Raw genomic sequence first — 20,923 nt, 5'->3', positions numbered from 1 at the left:
TGGCATTTTCCGGAGACGGATTTGTTTCTCGTTTCTTTTGCTTTGCTGAACTAATATAATAGTCCGTTCGCGGGTTTTCAGCCTCAGTGAAGTTTAATTATCTGCCAAGCATGAATAACAACATAAGGAGCAAGCTGTGGAGCCGCGTCAGCCCCAAATTCTCCCGACGTCGCTATCGTGGAGTTCCTCATGAGGGACAAAACGACCAGGTCGGGCTATTCGCAATAGAAAGTCAGCCCTCGAGCTTTTCCCTCCCGGACTTCTCGTATCTATAAAGGCCACAAGCCTCTTTCCTCGACCATAACCCGGACCCGACCGACGAAAATGATGATTTGTTGGGCCAAGGAGATAGCAACCAGATAACAAGCGGGGTCACGCAAGATGGCGACCTTGTATCGGTGGATCACGGGTGGATTATTGGAGTTAATCATTGTGCGAGAGGAGCGGCCTGTGTCCTGGCACTCAATCTGATTTTCACAATCGTTATGGCTGGACTGGCGACCCGTTACCCTGCCAATGGTACGTGGTCTACCTCTGCGGTCATTTACCAGGGTGATTGCGGGATCATTAAACGATGGGACTTTGCAGCGCACTTGATTATCAACGTCTTGGGCACATGCATACTGGCCGCCAGCAACTACTGTATGCAGACATTGGTTGCTCCAACAAGGGAGGAGGTAGATGCCGCCCATGCCTGTGGAAGGTGGCTTGATATCGGGGGTGCTAGTGTCAAGAACCTCCGTGCGATTGGGCGAAACCGGCTTATCTTGTGGATCATATTGATGCTAACTGCATCACTTTTCCACCTCATGTCAGTATAGAAGCTCAACCTGGATTTACTTACTGCTAATATGAGCCCGCGTAGGTACAACTCTATGATCTTCGAATCATTGTCCACCAACGAATTTGGGGCTTTTGTCGCGCCGAAGGATCTCAACTCGTCGAATGTGAATTCCCTCACTACTCCGATGCTTGAAAAATGTTTCAAATGCCCAAACACTGGCACGTATGATTCTCCTCTCAATTGGGATGATGTTGCCTTGGAAATTGCGAATGAGAACTACGAGCGGTATGACCTGGCGACATGCAGTTCATTTTCCAACATAATGACGGATGAGACCACCTCAAGGCCGGGTACTAAAGCACTGATCATGCTTGCTGAGAACTTGACTGTGAGTGACGGGGGAAATGCGTCTATTCTGACTACGGACAACACATATGGTTTTCAAAACCAGAGCGTTTTAGCGATCCCCTTTTTTAATGCAAGCGAGGGTCATGGCGCCTCTTCAGAATGCCAGACTTCAAATACTGTGGCGGTCGCATATATTAATTTGAGTTATGATCCTCCTGAAGGCTATTACCTACCATCGATGAATTACTCAGTCAAAGAGTGTTTGATGATCAAGGCCAGGAACACTGTCAGCTACTATATAGCCCGCCTATTTGCATTGCAATTGCGCTCGCCTCGATTGAAAGTTGCTGCCATGTTTTTCGCTGCTCGAGTGGGGCGCACTCAATCGCCACCACTTCTCACCGTTGGAGATGCCATGTCGTCATTCCTGTCCAGACCTGACCCTACAACGAAAAATATGTGCTGGATGTCCCACAAAGACGTTTCCTGTGGATACTGGAAGGGGTTGCGTGAAGATGATAGCGTCTCACTCCAAAGACCGCTTTCAAAACCGAAACACTGGTTCAGAGCAGCTCCTAGTTTCAGATGGATCGCAGCTCTGCTTGTGTATGTTGCATCTACATCTTCCTATTTCCTAAATTTTTTGGAATCCTGAAGAAACATATCTCACACTCTCTAGACGTCTTTCATGCCTTTGTACGGCTGTTGGTCTGTTCGCAAGTCCAAGCACCGATCTGCGAGATCAGGTTAACTTGAGCGATTTCTCTAAAATCTTTTCATCCAATATAGACGAGGACAGCCTTTTCACGATCGGGGCAGACTTTCCCAATGCAGGCATGTTGACCTTTGTGATGGTTGCCAACTTACCACAGCTCCTGGTTACTATGAGCTACTATTGCTATAACGCAGTGCTTACCAGTATGTTGGCTGCTGCTGAGTATAGCTCCTATGAACTCAAACGCAAAGCCCTGCGTGTCACTTGGCCGATCAAGGGTAGTCAACAGCAGTCGACATATTGGCTTAGCATACCGTACCGCTACAGTATTCCAATCCTCATCCTCTATACGGTCCTCCACTGGATGATTTCACAGACTCTCTACTACCTGTCGTTGATTCCATACACCCCACAAAATACTCCATACAATTCGACAATCGACTCGCTCGTATGCTCTCCCACCTTCGCCCTTTTTGCGATTCTGGTCGGGGCTATCATGTTAATCATATTGGGTATATTAGCATTCAGACGCTTGAAGTCCAGCGCACCAGTGGCCGATTCATGTTCAGCTGCCATAAGTGCCGCTTGTCATCCACCCACAGGCGAGGACTTGGACATTGCAGTTCGGAGCAAAGTGAAGTGGGGTCAGACCACTTCCCTTCTTGTCGGGTCGGTCGACTCTGAGGTAGTTGAGTCGGTAGAGGGACATTGCAGCTTCACGTCACTGCATACGGTGAAACCCACATTGACCAAGCTATATGCTTGACTGCTTTATGATTCTCATTTAGATAAAAGTCTCTAATCCCCATAATAAGTAATCAATCTAGTATATATAAATAGTCCTATAAGTACATAAGACCCTTCATTAATCTTGATTTTTAGACATCGGGATAGCTTCATAGTCTTTGTATTAATGAGCAATTGAGGTGTACGCCCGATGGCAGTACGCTTTGACGACTTACAGATCGAATAAACTAGTTGAGAACCCAAATCGCACGACCGATGATCGCCCTCTGAGGGTAGCAGGCACCCCGTAGGGACCAATGAAAGAGGTGTAGGTGTGTGTACTCTACAACTAGTGCTTAGCTGTAAATATTGCCGCCCATAACATCACCATAGCGTGACCTGTAACAGTATGGTCAGCTGCATGGGGGGTGGACCTCCCCATTACAATATACAGCAGCCAAATAAAATAGTTGATGAATGCATGGATGCAAGGCACAGGTCTTCTACGAATGATAATGCTTTTCATCAAGTAAGGATTTAGGAAACTTAGAATGATTAGTTAGCCGTCACTGAAACACTCCAAACACATGTTATATATACCAAACAAGTCTCGGCAGTCTCCACATGTGCAGTGTTGCATCGAGCTAGCGATGGGTGGTTCGCTGTACCACCATTAATCTAATTTATTGGATTAGGTTCCTTTTTCTAGCCAGTGCGTGTAGTAAGGTAGCTAAGGATTAGAAAAGCAGAAATAAAATAACTTCCCTCAGCAACATAAATGCATGTCGGCAGATAGATCGCAAGATTTACCCTAGATACCGAGGCCAAAAGAGTTGGAGTGCCCTGTAGACGATCCTCACATACAATAAATAGTCGGGTTTATCTATGAGGTCCTGACAATGGGAAATAAAATAGTATTGAGCAGTTTGATGGGGAAATGAGTATTGGAGAAGAGACGATGTAGGTAGTGAGTGCGTGCGGCAAGAGAATATTTTCTGCGGTAGGGAAAGTTAGTAGTGCACCGAAGAGATTGAGCTGAGCTTTCTTTCTATTGTAATTAATCTTTTGACGTTGTTTCAGGTTCAATTTGGTTGAATTTGCGAAGGAATATGAAATTAAAGCCAGGTTCTTATTTCGACATTGACGGCATCTCTCGGAGCTCCGAGAGAAGACTTCGTAAAAAAGGGTAGACAACATCAAAGTGTTCTGCCAGTCATGGAAGAGACTTGTAAGTCCTCGGTATATCAGTATCGCGACTATGCATTCCACAGATACCATTGGGTCCGAAGCGCATGAATTGGTGAGTTTCCGCATATGCAGCCCATGGCTGTTCTCCATAAGCAAAAGCAGTCCAGATGCGATGAACTTCGAGAGACACATCTTGCGTTGGCTGGGGACATTCATCCAGACTGTTGATATGGAGAAGAAGCGCGCAAAGACCGTGGTATGAATAGCTGTAGGTTGATCCTGCAAATGGAGAGGGTTCTTCAAAATGATACAGGAACATATCTATGTTGGGGTTTAATTGAGGACCGTGATCAGCGATCTCCATATTTGGCAAATGGAATATCACAGTTCCCAGAAGTAGTAACACTTTCTTTCTGAAGATATCCTCATCTTCAGGCTGTGTCTTAAAGCCAAAGTAAGTGTAAATCCTGGACATTCGGTTGGGAAAAACATGCATGCACTCGCTCATGAAAGTATGCTTGGGATAGCTTTTGGACCAGAGGTCTGTAAATCATAGACTTCGCATTGGTATCACCAAGAATGATAGCTTTGCACCGCGCAGATGGCATTGGATCTGCAAAACCCCAATTTGTTGGTAGTATCATCCCATCGGCGACGGGCCCAGCAATATTGGTGGAATATGCCTCTAGCAGCTCGAGCGCTTCCAGGTTCCGCAGCCTTTCCAGTCGCTCTGCTGGGGCTGCGTGAGCCAATCCATATCGATCGCAGATTTTTTCCCAGCTGTTTTCTAAAGTATAGGGCCCGAGGGATGGAGCGGCACCAGACGTCATAATCGCGCGATCAAAAAGTGGAACGCCACTCAGCAGGTGATGATGGATACTGGCACTGCCGGCACTGACACCATAGGTGGTAATCTTCGAAGGGTCGCCACCGAAATCCTGAATATGGGAATTAATCCATAGTAAGGTGTTCTATTGATCCACCAAGCCATAGTTTCCAATACGGGTGTCGCCCGTCTCTGCGATGTCTTTCGAAGCTGCAAAGCCAAGTGCGCCAAGTCGGTAGTTGATCGGAACCAGAACAACCGGCTGACCAAGGGTTTTGGCCTGTTTGGAAAATGATTGTGGCCGGTACCGAGCAATTGAATTGGAGCCGAAAGCAAAAGCACCACTATCGCAGATTAACAAAGCACAGGTGATTTGTTTTGGGCAGTGATCGATAGGACAGGAGGAGCAGCTTACCCGTGAATCCACACCATGACCGGCAAGAGGGGACCTTGTGGCTTATCCTGAGTGAGGACGGCCTCTATAGGAGTGGTGATATTGAGATTGAGACAACGGAACTCATCATCCCCGGCAGAAGGATCAGCAACACCACCACTAACCAGGACAGCTCTAGTCCTCTGAGGACAGCGAGGGCCAAATTGGGTAGCGTCCATGATATTACCATCCAAGGTGTGTTTAACAACACTGTGGGTCCAGCGAGCGCTCACTGAGGCATATGTTACTCCGCGATAAAGAGCAAGTCCTGCGTTCTGGTCGAGTTCTCCGGTGATTTTGGCGTGCAAAGACGGGGCATTACTTGTGATGATTTCCATGACGTTCAGCAGATTATCACAACCATGGCCTAGGGTAAGGGGAAATGGTAATCTACCTCATCTATATGCGACTCCGCGGGCTGGCTGATTGGTAATCTTATCCCCAACTTTTGTAAGTTCCGGACATCAATGTCCGGGTAGGCTCCTGGATCTAGAAAAAAGTTAACGCTAATGTTCCCAGTAGGCGAGAACCTTGTAAGGACTACGTGTTATTTTGAGCTTTACTAATGAATAATATGGATCTATCAAGACCAGCAGAAGGATGTAACAAGCGTGTTTACTCACAAACCAATCACTCTGTGATATTCGGTGTCTCTCCAAATTTGGCCTTCTGGCCTCGGGTTAGTTGCAACCGTTTTTCAAATATGTCAATAATTATAAATAAAACCTGCTAATCCGGGGCTAAACACACAGGCTAATGCGTCAGAGCCCACCGGGAGGGTTTAAAAGCATAATGATGCTCCGCCTGTTGTCGGACCAAGCAAAATGATGAGACATGGCATCCGTCACAGAAAGATGATAGCGGAGGGATGCAAATGAGCAAACCGCTTATGGAATTGATGCCGAATACGGTTGGCCATAGCGGACACAAATGCCGAGGCTCCAGGTATGGTTCCTTGATAAACGGCACCATCGTCTTGACCAGAAGTCAGTGAACGTATTCCCGGGCTGGTACCCACCGAGTCAGAAGCTTCGACAGGACGTCTTGGAAAGCAAAGATGATGTTCCGCTTGTGCTGGACATTTCGATATGCGTATTTACCATTTGAGCAAGCAAATCTTGAGCTTTTTCTATTAATGAGTTGATAGCATTGGAACACCATCGACCAATACAGTTCCTTCATTAGTTTGGATCCCAATGAGTCTGTCATATTTTCATGACAAATTTGTATCATCTTTCTGCCACCAAAAATGCATGAATGTAGAGTATGAACGCAAAAAAAAACCCAAACCCTTGATTATCTTTATGAGTAAGTTTAAATTGGAAAAAACTAGTAATAAAAACTGAAAATGGTCCAAATTTGATTGTTAAAGGGTGGTCCAAGGCACCTTCCAGTTCAGTGAAAGTAAAGAAACCACAAACTCCCACCTTCCCTTCCCTCTTCCCTTCTCCCCTCTTTACTCTTCACCGTCGTCCCCCAGCCCATTTGATTTCGTTGATGAGTACCGACTCTTATATTCTGATTGGAATTCGTTTCCCCATCGAGTGCCCCTTCACTCACTCCGCCAAGTTCCACCCTCAATAACCTTTTCGTTTCCTCCCGATTCATCACTTGCCCCCGAACATGAAGACCGAGCAGAACAAAAATAAGCGAAGGAAGCATGCTACTGGCAGATCCTATTATGTTAGAGAAGATTGACAAACTGTTTGCCTGCAATGTGGGGGAGCATGTGGACCCCTCACAACTGGTAGTTGTGGGGGATCAATCAAGTGGAAAAAGTTCGGTTTTGGAGGGCCTACCCAAGCTCAAATTCCCTCGCAGCAGTGGCCTCTGTATTCGGTTCGCGACCCAAATTATCTTTCGAAGAAACCCCAACTTGAAAGCTCGCAAGGTGTCTGGATCGATTATCTCAAAAGGCCACGAGCATGGAGTGGAAATTTCACCTTGGGCGATGTCCGATATCGATGCCTTGAGCGAGAAGGAGTTTGAAAAAATGATGTTCCAAGTGAGTTTCCGTGTCCACACACTCAGTGCTTTACTAATCTCGCCATAGGTCCATGTGGTGATGGGGCTCTCTAGTTCCACCGGAGATAACCTTCCAAGCTTTTCTGCTGACGTTCTACGGTTGGAAATTAACGGACCTCACGAGGAACATCTAAGTGTCATTGACGTCCCTGGCATTTTCAAGACCACCACCCCGGGGCTGACTTCCAAGCCAGACATCGCTCTGGTACGGAATATGGTACTTGGATACATGAAAAATACTCGGTCGATCATGCTTGCCGTCGTCCCAGCAAACGTGGATGTTGCAACACAGGAGATTATTGAGATGGCCAGAGAGCTGGACCCGGACGGAATCCGGACACTACGAATCCTCACCAAGCCAGACCTTGTCGATGAAGGCACCGAAGACAAGATAATTGAATTGGTCCAAGGAAAGCAAGAATCCGAAGAGCTGGGCTGGGTTGTGGTGAGAAATCTTGGACAAAAGGACTTTCAGGACACATCTAAGGATCGTGACATCGAGGAAGAGGGGTTTTTCCAGTCCACTCCCTGGAACCGCCTTTCAAAAGAGAACTGTGATGTTCAAGCTCTTACCGCGCGATTGCAAGCACTTTTGATTTCGACTGTGCAGCGGGATTTCCCGTCTGTGAGTTCGCGAGTACCTTGATACTTGATAAAAGTGACTTCTGACATGGTAAAAGGTGCGGCTTGAAGTTTCCAGACGTCTTAAGAAATGCGAAAAGGCTCTTGAAAGCCTGGGAGAGGAACGTGAATCCTCCGAAAAGCAACGCAAATATTTGCTGACAAGTGTTTCGAAATTCCAGCGAATCACCGAAAACGCCCTGACCACAAACTACGGAACGCAGGATGTTTTTGAAGAACAGCCCCTGCTACGACTGGCAACATTGGTAGCGAATCGCAACGCAGACCTGTCGGACGATTTCGCAACCAGTGGTCATGTTTACAATTTTAATTCACACGCCCATGACGACGATTTGGAAAACAAAAATCCAACAGTGACAACAGCTTCGGGGACCGCAACAACAGTGACTTCGAAGACCAGTTCTCAGATTCCTACCGCCTTAATGGCCGACGACCGGGGCCGTGACATCCCAAGCAGAAGGGTGAACACTTGCACTGAGATTGGACATATTTTACACCAAGGTGCCCCAATTCAAAACCCAAAGGCACAAGGGATCCTGTCCTGGAACGAGCGACTCTACCAGGAGTCTCGCGGATTCGAAATCGGGACATTCAACGCATCAATCCTATCTAGCGTGCTGAGGAAACAATCTGCCAAGTGGCCACTAATCGCCGAGGGCTATATCTGTGACATTGTTTCCATTGTTCACTCATTCACAAGCAAGGCATTGGAGATTTCTTGTGGAGATCCCAAAGTCGCTCAGAACATTATGTCATCTCTGATGGATGATCTTTTCCAGAGATACCGAAAGGCTATCTCGATGACAGAGTTTCTCCTGGTAATTGAGCGGGAAAGAACACCAATGACGATGAATCATTACTTGAACAGCAACCTGCGCAAATGGTGAGAGTCAAATGCATATATTACTTTGTTAGTGGCTGACACCAGAATCAGTCGCCAGGAACGCCTGACATCGCTAATCAAAGGTTTCCCACTCAACCAGGCGTTTGGATTCGGGACCACCCAATTCCATTTGTGGATCCAGCTCATCTCGACCATATGAGTAACAATAAAGCGACCATTCAGGATATCCACGACATTCTGAAGTCTTACTACAAAGTCGCGCGAAAGAGATTCATCGATAACTTGTGCATGCAAGCGACAGACTACCACCTAGTCACTGGACCGGCAGCGCCAATGAAGCTGTTCTCGCCCTCTTGGGTTTACAACCTCTCGCCAGAACAACTCGAACAAATCGCCGGGCAGAAAGTTTCAATCCGCGCAAAGCGTTGCCGGTTGCAGAAGCAAATCAAGGGTCTTGAGATTGGCAGGAAGATTTTGCTACACTGATACGGACTGAATCGACTGAATTCCAGCTAAGTAGTGATAGTTTTTTAAGGCTGAGAAAAAGCATCGGAGAATTACCCGGGTCAGGGAGGCAAGAAGGAGACAAGGAAATTATGATATAACCATATTTGTTAGAAGTAACAATCTTTACAATAAATTATCCTTCCACATCCAATGTTCAAGAGATTAACAAAATTTCGCATTTGAGCCTCGGAAATGGCGATTCTTACGCTAGTTCCAAAAATCATAAGCGAGCCGCATTGACGGGTGCTTCGGACCCTGTGGACCCTTTCCATCTCGACTGAGACATGACTACTTCGAAAAGGGATTAGCGTGGAAATGTAGAGTAAATAGTTTCTTTTTCTCAAATTCCTGCTTTTTTCTCCATAGGTACCCATCGATATGACTTCCAATATGCCGGTCTGGCTACGCGGGTGGGTTGACATCTTTGCTGCGTGGTTCCTACAATTTCTCTAACCAATTCGATATTTCTTAGTCTGTTGGTGGTCTTGAATTTTCTTTCATTCCTGCCACAGATTCTCCAATTACACAAATTAAAAAGCAGAGCAAACATAAACACCCTGCTACTCTTATCCAATATCTTCAGCGCAGGGACCCAGTTGAATCTCTCCTCCTTCTTCTCGGCCGATGCTTGGAAAAGATGGGAAACAGGAAGAAACAGTATCGGAGTCATACAAATTTCGATCGACTGGATGCATATTAGCCAAGCGACCGGTATCTGGCTCTTATTATCTTCAATCATGTATGCGAAACCCCTCCTGATTCAACATACTCCCTAGAAACATTTTTAACCACTGAAATATCCAGAGTCTTGACAGAAATTTGCTACACCTCCATGCCAAGAAAGAAGAAGGTCAAAAGTATCTTAATTTTCTTGCTGGCCGTGTATTGCACGCTACTCCCTCTAATCACGGGACAAGGCGGCCGCATGGTGGCATTGGAATTGATCTCAGCTCTTCATGCATTAGTCAACCTCAATCCCGCGGTGACAGGTGCAATTTACATGGTTTATACAGGAGAATTTTCGATGAGGCCGCATTCTACGTCGCTTTTAAGCGCCATAGGATTCGCTAGCCAGATTGCTGCTCACATTATAATGGCCATCTCTTGGCTAAAGATCACTTGGCCTCTATATGTGCAATTCTTCTCGCTTTCGTGGACTGGCTCGAATGGGATTCTGTCATGGTATTATGGTTTGGGGTGGGTGTTTGTGGAACATGCTGTATTTGCTATGTTTCAAGGAAGACTACTTTGGGTTCTGCTAAAGGAGAGAAAGGCGCTCGCTCGTCAATGCAGGGAGAAGCCTTTACTTGGAGATTATCAATAGAGGCAACTTAAGTACCATGGACGTTTCAAAATTTATTCACCTATAGTGCCTAACCTATTGACCTGCTCTGTTGGCTAATCAATTGATAGAACCATGACTAACTACACCAGATTGGAAGATGATATACTTTAAACATGGGAAGCACTCTTAGTTGCGTAGAACAGACCTGCAGTGCCGTCAACCGCTCACCGTTAAACGAACCCCTTTATCACTTAGGTAAATTACACACTTCTTGGACACGGCTTTTAAACCCCATATTAGTTCACAATCCCAAAACAAATATGAACTAATGCTGGATGCAAAAAATGACACGACGAGAGCGGCTCGGAATCTTAAGATTCCGCATCTCCTTTACCCCGCAAAATCCCCGTCTTTTATAGAAGCAAAATCGTCCCAAGATCAGATAATTTCAAAGCAAGTGATTTGACCATGGACAAATCAAATAATGATAGAAAATCCCCAGTTCAAGATGATCTGGCCATACAGGATCCCCAATTCGAGGTGAAATGGGAAGATGGCGACCCTGAAAACCCTCGGAATTGGTCTGTTTGGTATAGAAGCTTCATTGTGGCGGCAATGTCTTTTTCAACAACAATTGTGTAAGTTTTTGAATAAATCAAAAATCCTTCTATTGTTGAAAATGGCAATTGACAATTTACAGGGTGGTCTATTCAACAATGTACACGTCAGGTACCGACGGGATCAAACGAACATTCCACATCTCCTCCGATATCGTGGTGCTTTTTGGTTTAACTACAAACCTCTTCGGTCTCGCCATCGGCTCTGTGGTACTGTCATCGTTATCCGAGATATATGGTCGTCGCTTGGTGTATCTCTTCTCAGTCACATTATTCGCTATCATGATCTTACCCGTCGCTCTCGCGAAGAATATTGAAGCCGTCCTCATTTGCAGGTTCTTTGGTGGATTCTTCGGTGGTGCTTGGATTGCAAGTGCCCCTGGTAGTGTTACTGATGTCACTGATGACAAGTATCGTGCTTTGGCTTTGAGTTGCTGGAGTCTTGGAACGATGAATGGACCTGTTCTCGGTATGTCTAATCCAGTTCATGATTGGTTGCTGTTTCTGACATGGTTCCGGTGTCTTGAAGGTCCTATTATTGGTGGCTTTGTCTATCAATACCTCGGCTGGCGCTGGATCAACTGGCTTGTCCTGATTTGCTCTGGGGTGTCGTTTGCTTTGATGTTTCTAGTCAAAGAAACCTACGCCCCTGCACTCCTTCGACAGAGAACAAGAAACAGGCAGATAGAGACAGGGGATGAGCGATGGTGGTGTCGATATGACCATCAAGAGACGGGGTTTCAAATTGTGAAAACAAACATGATTCGACCTCTGCGAATGCTTGTCCTCGAGCCAATCTGGTAAATAAAAATTACCAAAGAATAACTCGTGTTGAAGCTAACAAGCCTTCAGTGTATTTTGGAATCTTTACGTCGGAGTGGTTTACGCAGTACTCTTCTTATGCTTTGTGGCATACCCAATAGTCTTCGAGGAGCTTCGAGGCTGGTCCCCCGGTCTCGCTGGACTAAGCTACTGCGGAATTGGAACCGGCATCGCGATTGCAGTAGCCCTGGAGCCACTTATCAGGAAGATCATTTCCATGCATCCCAAAGATCCCACCACTGGTCGTCCAGCTCCAGAAGCGGCCGTCTTCGCCGTGTGTGTGGGAAGTATATTGATTCCTATCGGCGAATTCTGGTTTGCGTGGACTGCCCGGCCACCTGTTCACTGGATCTGTCCAATTCTAGCCGGAATCCCATTTGGACTCGGCAATGTGCTCGTATTTATTTATTCGACAAATTACATGGCCGGCAGCTATACTGTCTATGCGGCGTCATCACTTGCGGGTAATTGCATCGTGCGGTACGGTTTGGCCGGGGTCCTACCTCTTGCGGGGAATAAGATGTATCATACAATGGGAGCGGAGTGGGCTGGGACAATGCTTGCTCTTCTTGAGGTGGTTCTCATTCCAATTCCCTTTATCTTCTATAGGTATGGCCATCGAATCCGAATGCGGAGTCCGATGATTGGGAAGGAGGTATCATACAGCTAGAAAATTCTGCAACGCATCAGGCATTGGATCCGACCATTCAAAAGGCGATGTCGGAAGCGTAAGCTAGGCGCTTGAAAGGGATATTTTAGAAGCTTTTCACTTGTGACAAGGCCCGGGAGAGATCGAAATTCCTCCTACTCAAGTTACCACCCGCGGCGTCATGCCAATAGAGAAATTCAATCCCATACCGGAGGAAGATCGGTACCTAGGCCATCCACAAATAGGGATTGCAGCCATTCCATTCCCCCATCTATCAGCTCACCTGGAAGGGATATATCCACATCCAAATCGTTGTGACCCATCTGAAGAGTTTCAAAAGAGCAAGGACGAGGCTCTGCTATTTCAAAAGAACCCGAGCCATTGAATACACCCGATTCAGGTGCGGCATGCATCCTAGTCCTTAACTCAGCCTGTTCGCGTCGTATGCATTCGACACGATGCCTTTCCTCCGGATTTTGGATAGTGCGGGTGCTTTGATTGATCATAGGTTCATCAACAGGCATTGGGCGACTCGTCTGTAGGATGGATGTCGCACTAACTATTTGGAGATCCTGACTGCCGGGTTTCTTGCCGTTTAATAGATCCCGCTCAGTAGTGGAAAACTTTGGTTTAGATGTGCTGGGTGCAGGACCCGGAACAATAATTGATGGCGGACAGGATTGCCGATCTGGAACAGGTTCACCTAGTATTTGTAGAGAATGGCCAGCCCCCTCTTGTAGTCGATCACCTGGACGACTGAGCGTTGCATCCGCCATCTGATTGAGTTTCCAAACAGTCCGCGTCATCCTTCCAGAGACCCAGGTTTTCCGACAATGCTCCCACAGTGAACGTGCAGCTTTCATAGTAAGTTCACCATAAGCCTGCTTGAATGAAGGCTGCCTGATGATCAGCCCCAGGGCAATGATAGTAGCATTGGTAAGGTAGTGAAGGAAGGGAAAGGTGTATTTAGGATGTTGTTCTGGCATCCTGTTAAAGTCGTCGAATATGTTCTGGGCCATGCGCATGCAGATTACTTCATTTTCGATGGCTTCCGGTACTGGCTGGTTTAATGCGACGGTGTTTTGTATCATTGGTTTTCGAATAAGGAGATACAAAGACGTCCACCGCTATTGAAATGTATAAGCATTAATTTGAGGGGCGAGAAAGAATGAATGAGCCACGTACAATTCGCATGATAAACTTTTGTTTGATCTGCCACCAGGGTAGTCCACTGGTTTCATCACTACCAGGGTTATGCGGGTCAAACGAGAATTCTTCGTGAATTCCTTTCTGTGATTGAGTAATGAGGTGCTCCAAGTACTCATTGAGAAGAGGACTTGGGGTCGAGTCTGACATTGCTGCGCCATAAAGAGCTTCCCATACCTTGCCTATTACTTTAGAGTAACTGGCCATGGCAATAAGATATGACACTGAGGCCATCTCAGATTCAGCAGTTGCTTGATCACTGTTGTATAGCTGTGTAGTTATTTGAGACTGTTTGAGCAATTTGTCGTCCACATTTCGAGGGAGGCCCACGTCAACATTGACATCCTGGATCAAGAAAGGGCGACCAGTCTCTATGGCAAGTCTTCTATCCATCAGATATAGACACCACCATAAGCGACGAGACATTTCACCATCAAATAGAGTCATGCCTTCCACCACCCGGTTCCTGTGAAGACCCAGGTGATGTGCATGGGAGATTGAGAGAGCGAGGACCTTTTCGGCAGATCCATGAGCGTCGATGCGGAAAAGATAAACAACCTGACATTTTATAAGTGAGAGTTCAACAGAGAATCAATAGATTGGGGGAAAATATTCTCACCATTAACAAGACCGTCTGCAGTACAAATATCTGATCTGCGGACTGATTAAATCCATCGAGAAGATCGCCAAACAAGTCGCGGGCTGCCTTGTATAAGCTCCAGCCCGCAGAATACCGTCCCTCATCACTCTCAATGCGCGACGACTCAACACATCTACCATTTGCAAGACACAACAAAATATGAGCTGTTTGAACACGGATAACGCCACTTCGATCGGGAGCAGGGTCTCTCGACCGGCCACCAAGTGAAGTTTCCCACATCCCCTCATACAATTCATAAAGGCTAGGCAAATGAAGAAACGGCACAAGAATGTGCCCCTCGTCGCAAAAGGTACGCAGAAGCCTATCCCATTGCTCTCGCTGGGGTACTACCCCACGGGCATCCAAGACCCGATTGACAAAGCTCGTGTGTACATCTGTATGGCTCCCCGGTGGGTTATCAGGAGAAGGTGTCAGGCAAGACCTAAATGCGCGGCTGGGAGATGGGGATCGAAGCCTCGCATATTGGACACCCATCTGTTCCAGTCGACTCTCAACGACCGTCAGGTTGTGTGCGATGGAGGTCTCTCCCGAGAAAGCCGGAACATGTGCAGATCGAGAGCACGATTCTGAGCCAGGTGTCTTTTTGTCTGCGGATTCTGCTAAATCACCTTGTAGATCCAGTTGGCTGCCAGCGCTTTTGCATGTCTCATTAGGATGAAAATCCGGCTTCTTCATCGTACTCAAATGCTGTTCAATCCTGTTTAATCGTGACGCGAAATCATCAATCGAGCCACTTGTGCTTTTTGTATCTCTCCATTTCCCGCGCATGTCGGTTCCCGTTCGCTGACACTCGTACGCGTGCCCCTTGGCTACACAAGCCCGGCATGGCATATCACCATCGCACTGGCAAACAGTTTAACAAAATCTCACATAAGGATAATTTCAGTTCTTACTTTGATTTTCCGTCTTTTGCATTCGGCACTGTGAGATGTCAGTCCCAAATCAATTGACTTGGATTATGGTGGAGCACGGACCATGCTTTCGAGGCATACTTGGCTCTTTTCTGCCTCTTCGAAACATGTAAAGCCTCATTATGATACTCACCATCGGCCTTGACATGATTTAGGCTATTTTCTGACTCTGAATCGCGCATTTTTGAGAAATGGCGAATATAGCGAGCCGGTGTGTCCCGGGAAAGCGCGATTCATGTGGAGCAGTGTAGTGGGGGTTCGGAATCTTGCATTCCGCAGCCGTCTTTCCCGGATCACGGGATAGAAAGTACACATTTTGGTGTCGATTTAATGGAAAACGAAAGAACACCGCATAATAAGAGAGAGAGAGAGGCGAGGGAAAAGATGCTTAAAAAAACCACGGCCCAGTCCGCATGAATCCCGTCTGTATATTTAGGACCAAAGGAAGCAATTTCCTGAACCAGTCCGGGATTCTTCAGCTAAGGAATGCTAAATTTGAAACTATAATATGGACCCGAGTAGCTTGTATAAGCGTCACTCTGGTTTCTTTATTACCCAACTTCGACTATTAACTGTTCCCGGTCATCATCTCTTTCTTTAATTAACACCTTGGATACTTGGGGGGGGGGTAGACTTCTTGTTTGATCTCCACCCCCGTCGTCACGGAGAATTGATATTGATTGGTAAGCTGATATAAATGAGCTGCCACGAAACAGCGAAACTTGATGATATCACTTGATTGGTAGCAGTGGAATAGGACAGGAATAGAGAAGCCTGGAGATTTCATGTCCCTCGGGATGTTAACATTCTGATCAAGGCGTTCTGCCTTCGGCACCGGTTGAGGTCCCTCAAATCTAATCTCACTTCCATCACACGTCGGGCGATCTTTTTATGCACATTGATTGCGCACTGTTTTCTTAACAACCTTCGAGTTAGTCTGGCACAATCCCGCCTAAGACTTTTACCCTTGTGCGGTGACTGTATGACTCTAGCAGATGACGTCTGCTTGCAAACTTGACATCTTGACCCTCCAACGCTGATCATTTCCAACGGAATATCATGCCATCCAAATGAGTAGTCTTCACCCACTGAAACGGTAAATTCTGACTTATGCCAGATCAGATCTGGATCATAACCAACTCTTTGGAATCCTGTGGTTGGCCTCTCACAGACAAGGAGTGTATGGCGTCGATCCCCAGTCCGTGCGTTGCATTCAAAGGCGACAAGGTCACCTTCGGGACGGCATCCGTTCGTAACCAGAACTGTCACGAAGGACATTTTTGTTTTAGAAAATTGAACCTGCACAAGATACCCGACGCCGAAGTTCATATTGTCCATGACACACTGCGACAGGAGTTGCATGAAATCTGTCCATATAACACGGACCCGCTCCGACTGCAGAATGGGATAGAATTTGTCTTCGGTATTTTGATGGATGAAACGTAACGCCCGATCAAAATTGTTCTTCAGAACCTGTGCGATCAGAATAATTTTCTTGTTACTATATCGCCCAGAGCCGAATGCGACGGCTACATCAATAGCAGACAACCAATTACCATTCGAGAAGATGATAAGACTTAGATCTCGGTGAACCCATCCCTTGAAAGACCGATGTACAGGTCCAAGTCGACGGATAATCGTGCAGGGTCCGATTTGTCTTGCCTTCAACGACACTGTACCCTCGGAAACAGTTACAGGGCCATAAGGTGCTACAGAATCTAGGCCTGAGGTAGATGATAGGGCATGTCGCTTTGAAAAAAGAACCCCTTCATATGTTAACTCCACGGCCTCCTCAGCGGAGAGAATAGTGGGGGGAATCATCAACCATCGTAGATGTCCGCATGTCAACGCTGCCTCCAGCCACCTCTTCCATGCGCTCTCTCTCGACTCCGTCGGCTGGACGCTAATTCCTACCTTAGTGGCAGCCATGATGCCGTAGACCTCGTCTACTGGAACAGTTGCCTGTCGATTTCCGAGTAACTCCATCACTCGGGTCCTTTCTATTGCATTTAAGCGGGAAGCTGCCATACCGGAGAAATGTGAAAAAAGTAGTTTTTAGTCGTTCTTTATCGATATTCCTCGAGTAGTGCATTCAGTAACCCCCAGCCTCCTACACAGGCCAGGTATGGCAACGAAGAGCTCGTCGGCGATCGATATTGGCTCCAAGTCTGAACCGATCCATAGTACTTTTGTGGCGAGGACGTATTCCTGTAACGTCCATATGCGCGTCCCCCAAGCCGATTTTGTGCTTTCATCGCCTGCATGAGTTTGATTCGTCCGTCTCCCATTTCCCAGTACTGTGTCACTCCGTCATCTGTCCATGACTCCATTTGCCAGATAGCGAGGGCCTCGTCCATCTCAGCTGTACCATGATTAACTTGTCCTTGTGTCAGATTGAGACCGTTGGTGAGAATAATCAAGACGGCTTCGGCATCGCCGAAGATCTGGCCCATAAGTGGGATCTGCTCTTTCACGTCATCCTCGGAATCTTGTTGGACGCAGAAATGATCGATCCAGCAATATTTGACATAATCGAGACCCCTTTTTAACAATGTTTGCTTGATTGCATTGCCGCCGAATGATGGTTGGAGGGGTAGTTGTTTAGGGAAGATGTTATCCGACCAGGCGTGGGAGATGGCCAGATAAGATGGTGATTTTCCGATCTCAAAATTTCGATGCTCCAGTCCAAGGTGTTCAGAATTTTGAATGTCTTCATTCTGGTGCATTCATATTATCATGTTAGTCCGACGATAGATTGATTGAGAGGCAGTAGATATTTCAGGAACAGCTTACCTACTGTTGCGATCTCACACTAGATAAAAGTGGGGTATATCACACGACGTTTCTCTAATTGTACTTGGCGCTTTCCGCCGTGCATTCCACACAACACCTAGAAGGAGTGAACTTTCTACTGTGCTCCTCTACTATTTGCCAACTTTATCTTCTACTTACTCCTACCCGGTCTCCTACATGGATGTAATGAAGTGTATTTTCTAACAATACAAAGAAAGCCATTGGCAACAACAAGCTTTTAGCATTATGTTTCTCCGAATCTTAATGATCATCCTCGTCATGTTTTAACAAACGCTTTATGTTCCTCTAACCGTTGTTACAATGAAATTTCATATCTAGCAGATTTGGGCGTTGGTGTGCTGCAAGATTTGACGTCTCTCATTGAATGGAGATGATGACACCCTGGCCATTGGCACCGCAACTGTTTTTTCTCGCGGGGGCTGATTACTTCTCGTACGTCTCGGCGCGGCTATATGCAGTGCATTTGTTAGCATTGCCGATTATGAAAAAATTGGGTGTTTCATAATATACATACCACTTTGTTCCGCGCTGTCATTTGTTACTAGATGATTGGGACTGATAGACATTGGTGGTTTATTGGTGTGTAATTTTTGCCCTTGCCCTGACTCTCGATAGCCTGGTGTCCTGATGGCGGGGGCAGGGAGATGGGGAACTAGAGCATATGAAGACCGATCTTCTACTCAGTCTCCTGCTCAGCATCCTATCTTCGCTTCTCCTTCTTTCGTACCTGGTTAGTCAAATGATCAAAGGGCTCTCCAAACTTATGCATAGCGGAATAGAAAAGAAGGAAGACAGAAAATGAAGAGAAAATGATTGAAGTAAAGGAGGAAGTAAAGAACAAGGTGAAAAAAAAGAAAAGTCGGGGGGGGGGGCTTCGCACGTACGTTGATAAAGTCTGCGGCGTACCCGCGAACGTAAAAGTATTTTGCTGAGTCTGTATGACCCTGAACGAACCAACATGTCGCCATTGCACTCATACTGCTTGTATGACCCGGTGAGATAGCAAGCCAACTGCGTTGTGACCAGGAACTGGAATTGCTGCAGTATGCTTTATGCTAGCAGAGAGAAGGATAACCAATGATGATAAGATGATGATCTTGAAGGCTTCATTGGACCTTGAAAATTTAGCGGCTCCGTCAACGACGTGCTCCGAAGCTCACAGACAGACGAGAAAGCGACAGAGGTTGGTGAAGAGACCTGAATTTCGAGATAGATAGGGAACAGAGAGAGAGAGAGAGAAACATAACTACCTAGTGAAGAGTGGAATGCCCGTTGGCAGTACGCTCTGACGACGTACGAATCAGATGTGCTAAGCAAAAACCCACCAACGACCGAAGGTCGCCCTAGGAAAATAGCAGGTCCCTCGACGAATGTCGAAGTGAGAGAGTTGTAGTAGTTTTAATTGTAAATAGTACTAGGCTGGTTTTAAAACATATAACCTTTTTCATTACGGGACGGAATATGACCTGTGGTATAGGATTCTGAAATAGTGACCAGGTCTCTCCACTGCACTAGCTAGTTATATATGCAAGCGCTGGAGCAAAATCGATTGGGCCACATTTGAACCCCACATTCGAATAATCTCAACTTTTTCTGGGCGGTATGGTGTGATTAAATGGGTAGATACTATCATCTCCTTGTTCTCGGAGCGTTATTGGAGCGTATGCGTATGTCGTGCTGGGTCTCCGTCGGTTCTCGCGAAAATATGCGCTAGGCCGGCTTGCATAGTCAACTGTAGTTTATCCAATGTCCACTCCAATTCTACATCGGTGAGAGAACAAAGTTCTGAGAGAAGGTCTAAAAAACTGGCATTAATAGCATCCTCGGAATTGAATGTTGTCGAGGTCCGGGGAATGGCCGATGGTTTCTGGGCCAAAGCTTCAATGGCAGCGGAGAAGCCCTTTGATTCTCCGGACTCTTCCTGTTATTCAGTGGGACTCTGGTGCTGAAGCTGCACCATTGGTGTAATGGATGACTCTGCTTATTCGAGCTTCTCCGCACCGGTGATAAGCGCCGTACTGCTATTGCTCCCAGCATTTTTCATCTCAACGTTGGGATTTTCGGAGGCAGATTCTCGATTTCTCTTGAATGGTTGGGTCAGGAGAAACTCAGGGGCATTGCCTTGGACTCGTAATATCTTTTGTGGCGACAAAATAGATGTTTTTTTGTCTTCTCTAATTGAGAATTGCATCTTCCGGACGTTAGCAAAGACGCCAAGGCCTTTGATGGACCAGTTTTCCGTTTTAGTTCGACCGAATAATGTAATTTCCGCAGTGCGCATATCCCATTTCTCTCTTTTAGATCTGTTGGAAGCTGGTCTGCCGTCCAGGAGAAGGGCTATATATAAGCGTGGAAACAGAAGAAAGGGATAAGATCTGTATTCCGAAAGGGATGGAAGAAGGAAGAAAGAGAAGGAGAGAGAGAAATCTAGCTAAAGACATGCACACGCTGGCAAACGGAGGGAGTCAGCTGACCCCACACCACTTTAGAGATCAGGGTTCTGGGAGGTCCGAATTGCTGGCATAACCGCATAACCCCCTTTTTGGTCCCTCCACCAGGTCATCCTCCAATTCCACTTTGTGGAAAAACTCCATTTCCCGTATTCCTTCATGATCGCACATATCCGCGGTGAAATCATCAATGTGAATACGTTGTAAGGACAGAACCTTTTAGGGTAGCGCCTAGTACTTAGGTATTATATTATATCTCCTACTATATCTCCTACTTAGCCTCCTACTTAGTCTTCTACTTAGTCTTTACCTTGTATCCTACTTAGTATCCTATCTAGTATTCTACCATCTTTTATACCAATTTAGTCAAATCGACAAGGGCTCTCTAATGTCATATATAGCGGAATAGAAAACAAAGAGAAAAAAGTGAAGTGGAAGCACTTCGTCTGGTGGAGATTTCGAACGTACGT

At 46.4% G+C, this 20,923-nt stretch overlaps 7 protein-coding genes across 7 annotated transcripts; 4 read left to right on the top strand and 3 right to left on the bottom strand.

Moving 5' to 3' along the window:
- Window positions 1–485: 485 nt before the first annotated feature.
- Window positions 486–2,613, top strand: N7520_002992 (uncharacterized protein; the record flags this gene model as incomplete). The annotated part of the gene is made up of 3 exons (XM_057136927.1): window positions 486–811; window positions 866–1,738; window positions 1,812–2,613. 3 exons carry the CDS (start codon window positions 486–488, stop codon window positions 2,611–2,613), a joined length of 2,001 nt encoding a protein of 666 aa, XP_056999613.1.
- Window positions 2,614–3,788: 1,175 nt separating this feature from the next.
- Window positions 3,789–4,023, top strand: N7520_002991 (uncharacterized protein; the record flags this gene model as incomplete). Its single annotated transcript, XM_057136926.1, has 2 exons — window positions 3,789–3,801; window positions 3,845–4,023. The coding sequence occupies 2 exons, from the start codon at window positions 3,789–3,791 to the stop codon at window positions 4,021–4,023; spliced, it is 192 nt and encodes a 63-aa protein (XP_056999612.1).
- Window positions 4,024–4,204: 181 nt separating this feature from the next.
- N7520_002990 (uncharacterized protein) lies at window positions 4,205–5,358 on the bottom strand (the record flags this gene model as incomplete). Its single annotated transcript, XM_057136925.1, has 3 exons — window positions 4,205–4,699; window positions 4,745–4,931; window positions 5,003–5,358. The coding sequence occupies 3 exons, from the start codon at window positions 5,356–5,358 to the stop codon at window positions 4,205–4,207; spliced, it is 1,038 nt and encodes a 345-aa protein (XP_056999611.1).
- A 1,322-nt stretch (window positions 5,359–6,680) lies between these two features.
- On the top strand, window positions 6,681–9,017 carry N7520_002989 (dynamin family protein; the record flags this gene model as incomplete). Its single annotated transcript, XM_057136924.1, has 4 exons — window positions 6,681–7,025; window positions 7,074–7,670; window positions 7,726–8,570; window positions 8,732–9,017. The coding sequence occupies 4 exons, from the start codon at window positions 6,681–6,683 to the stop codon at window positions 9,015–9,017; spliced, it is 2,073 nt and encodes a 690-aa protein (XP_056999610.1).
- Window positions 9,018–11,039: 2,022 nt separating this feature from the next.
- On the top strand, window positions 11,040–12,432 carry N7520_002988 (MFS transporter; the record flags this gene model as incomplete). Its single annotated transcript, XM_057136923.1, has 2 exons — window positions 11,040–11,740; window positions 11,793–12,432. The coding sequence occupies 2 exons, from the start codon at window positions 11,040–11,042 to the stop codon at window positions 12,430–12,432; spliced, it is 1,341 nt and encodes a 446-aa protein (XP_056999609.1).
- A 176-nt stretch (window positions 12,433–12,608) lies between these two features.
- N7520_002987 (Zn(II)2Cys6 transcription factor) lies at window positions 12,609–15,371 on the bottom strand (the record flags this gene model as incomplete). The annotated part of the gene is made up of 5 exons (XM_057136922.1): window positions 12,609–13,538; window positions 13,597–14,175; window positions 14,237–15,121; window positions 15,172–15,199; window positions 15,253–15,371. The coding sequence occupies 5 exons, from the start codon at window positions 15,369–15,371 to the stop codon at window positions 12,609–12,611; spliced, it is 2,541 nt and encodes an 846-aa protein (XP_056999608.1).
- Window positions 15,372–17,255: 1,884 nt separating this feature from the next.
- N7520_002986 (HET domain protein) lies at window positions 17,256–17,915 on the bottom strand (the record flags this gene model as incomplete). Its single annotated transcript, XM_057136921.1, has 1 exon — window positions 17,256–17,915. The coding sequence occupies one exon, from the start codon at window positions 17,913–17,915 to the stop codon at window positions 17,256–17,258; it is 660 nt and encodes a 219-aa protein (XP_056999607.1).
- Window positions 17,916–20,923: the final 3,008 nt, after the last annotated feature.

The sequence above is a fragment of the Penicillium odoratum genome (genome assembly GCF_028828045.1).
Source record: "Penicillium odoratum strain IBT 22623 chromosome Unknown utg000002l_segment0_segment0, whole genome shotgun sequence".
Classification (NCBI taxonomy): domain Eukaryota; kingdom Fungi; phylum Ascomycota; class Eurotiomycetes; order Eurotiales; family Aspergillaceae; genus Penicillium; species Penicillium odoratum.
This window is presented reverse-complemented; position numbering and strand designations above follow the sequence as displayed.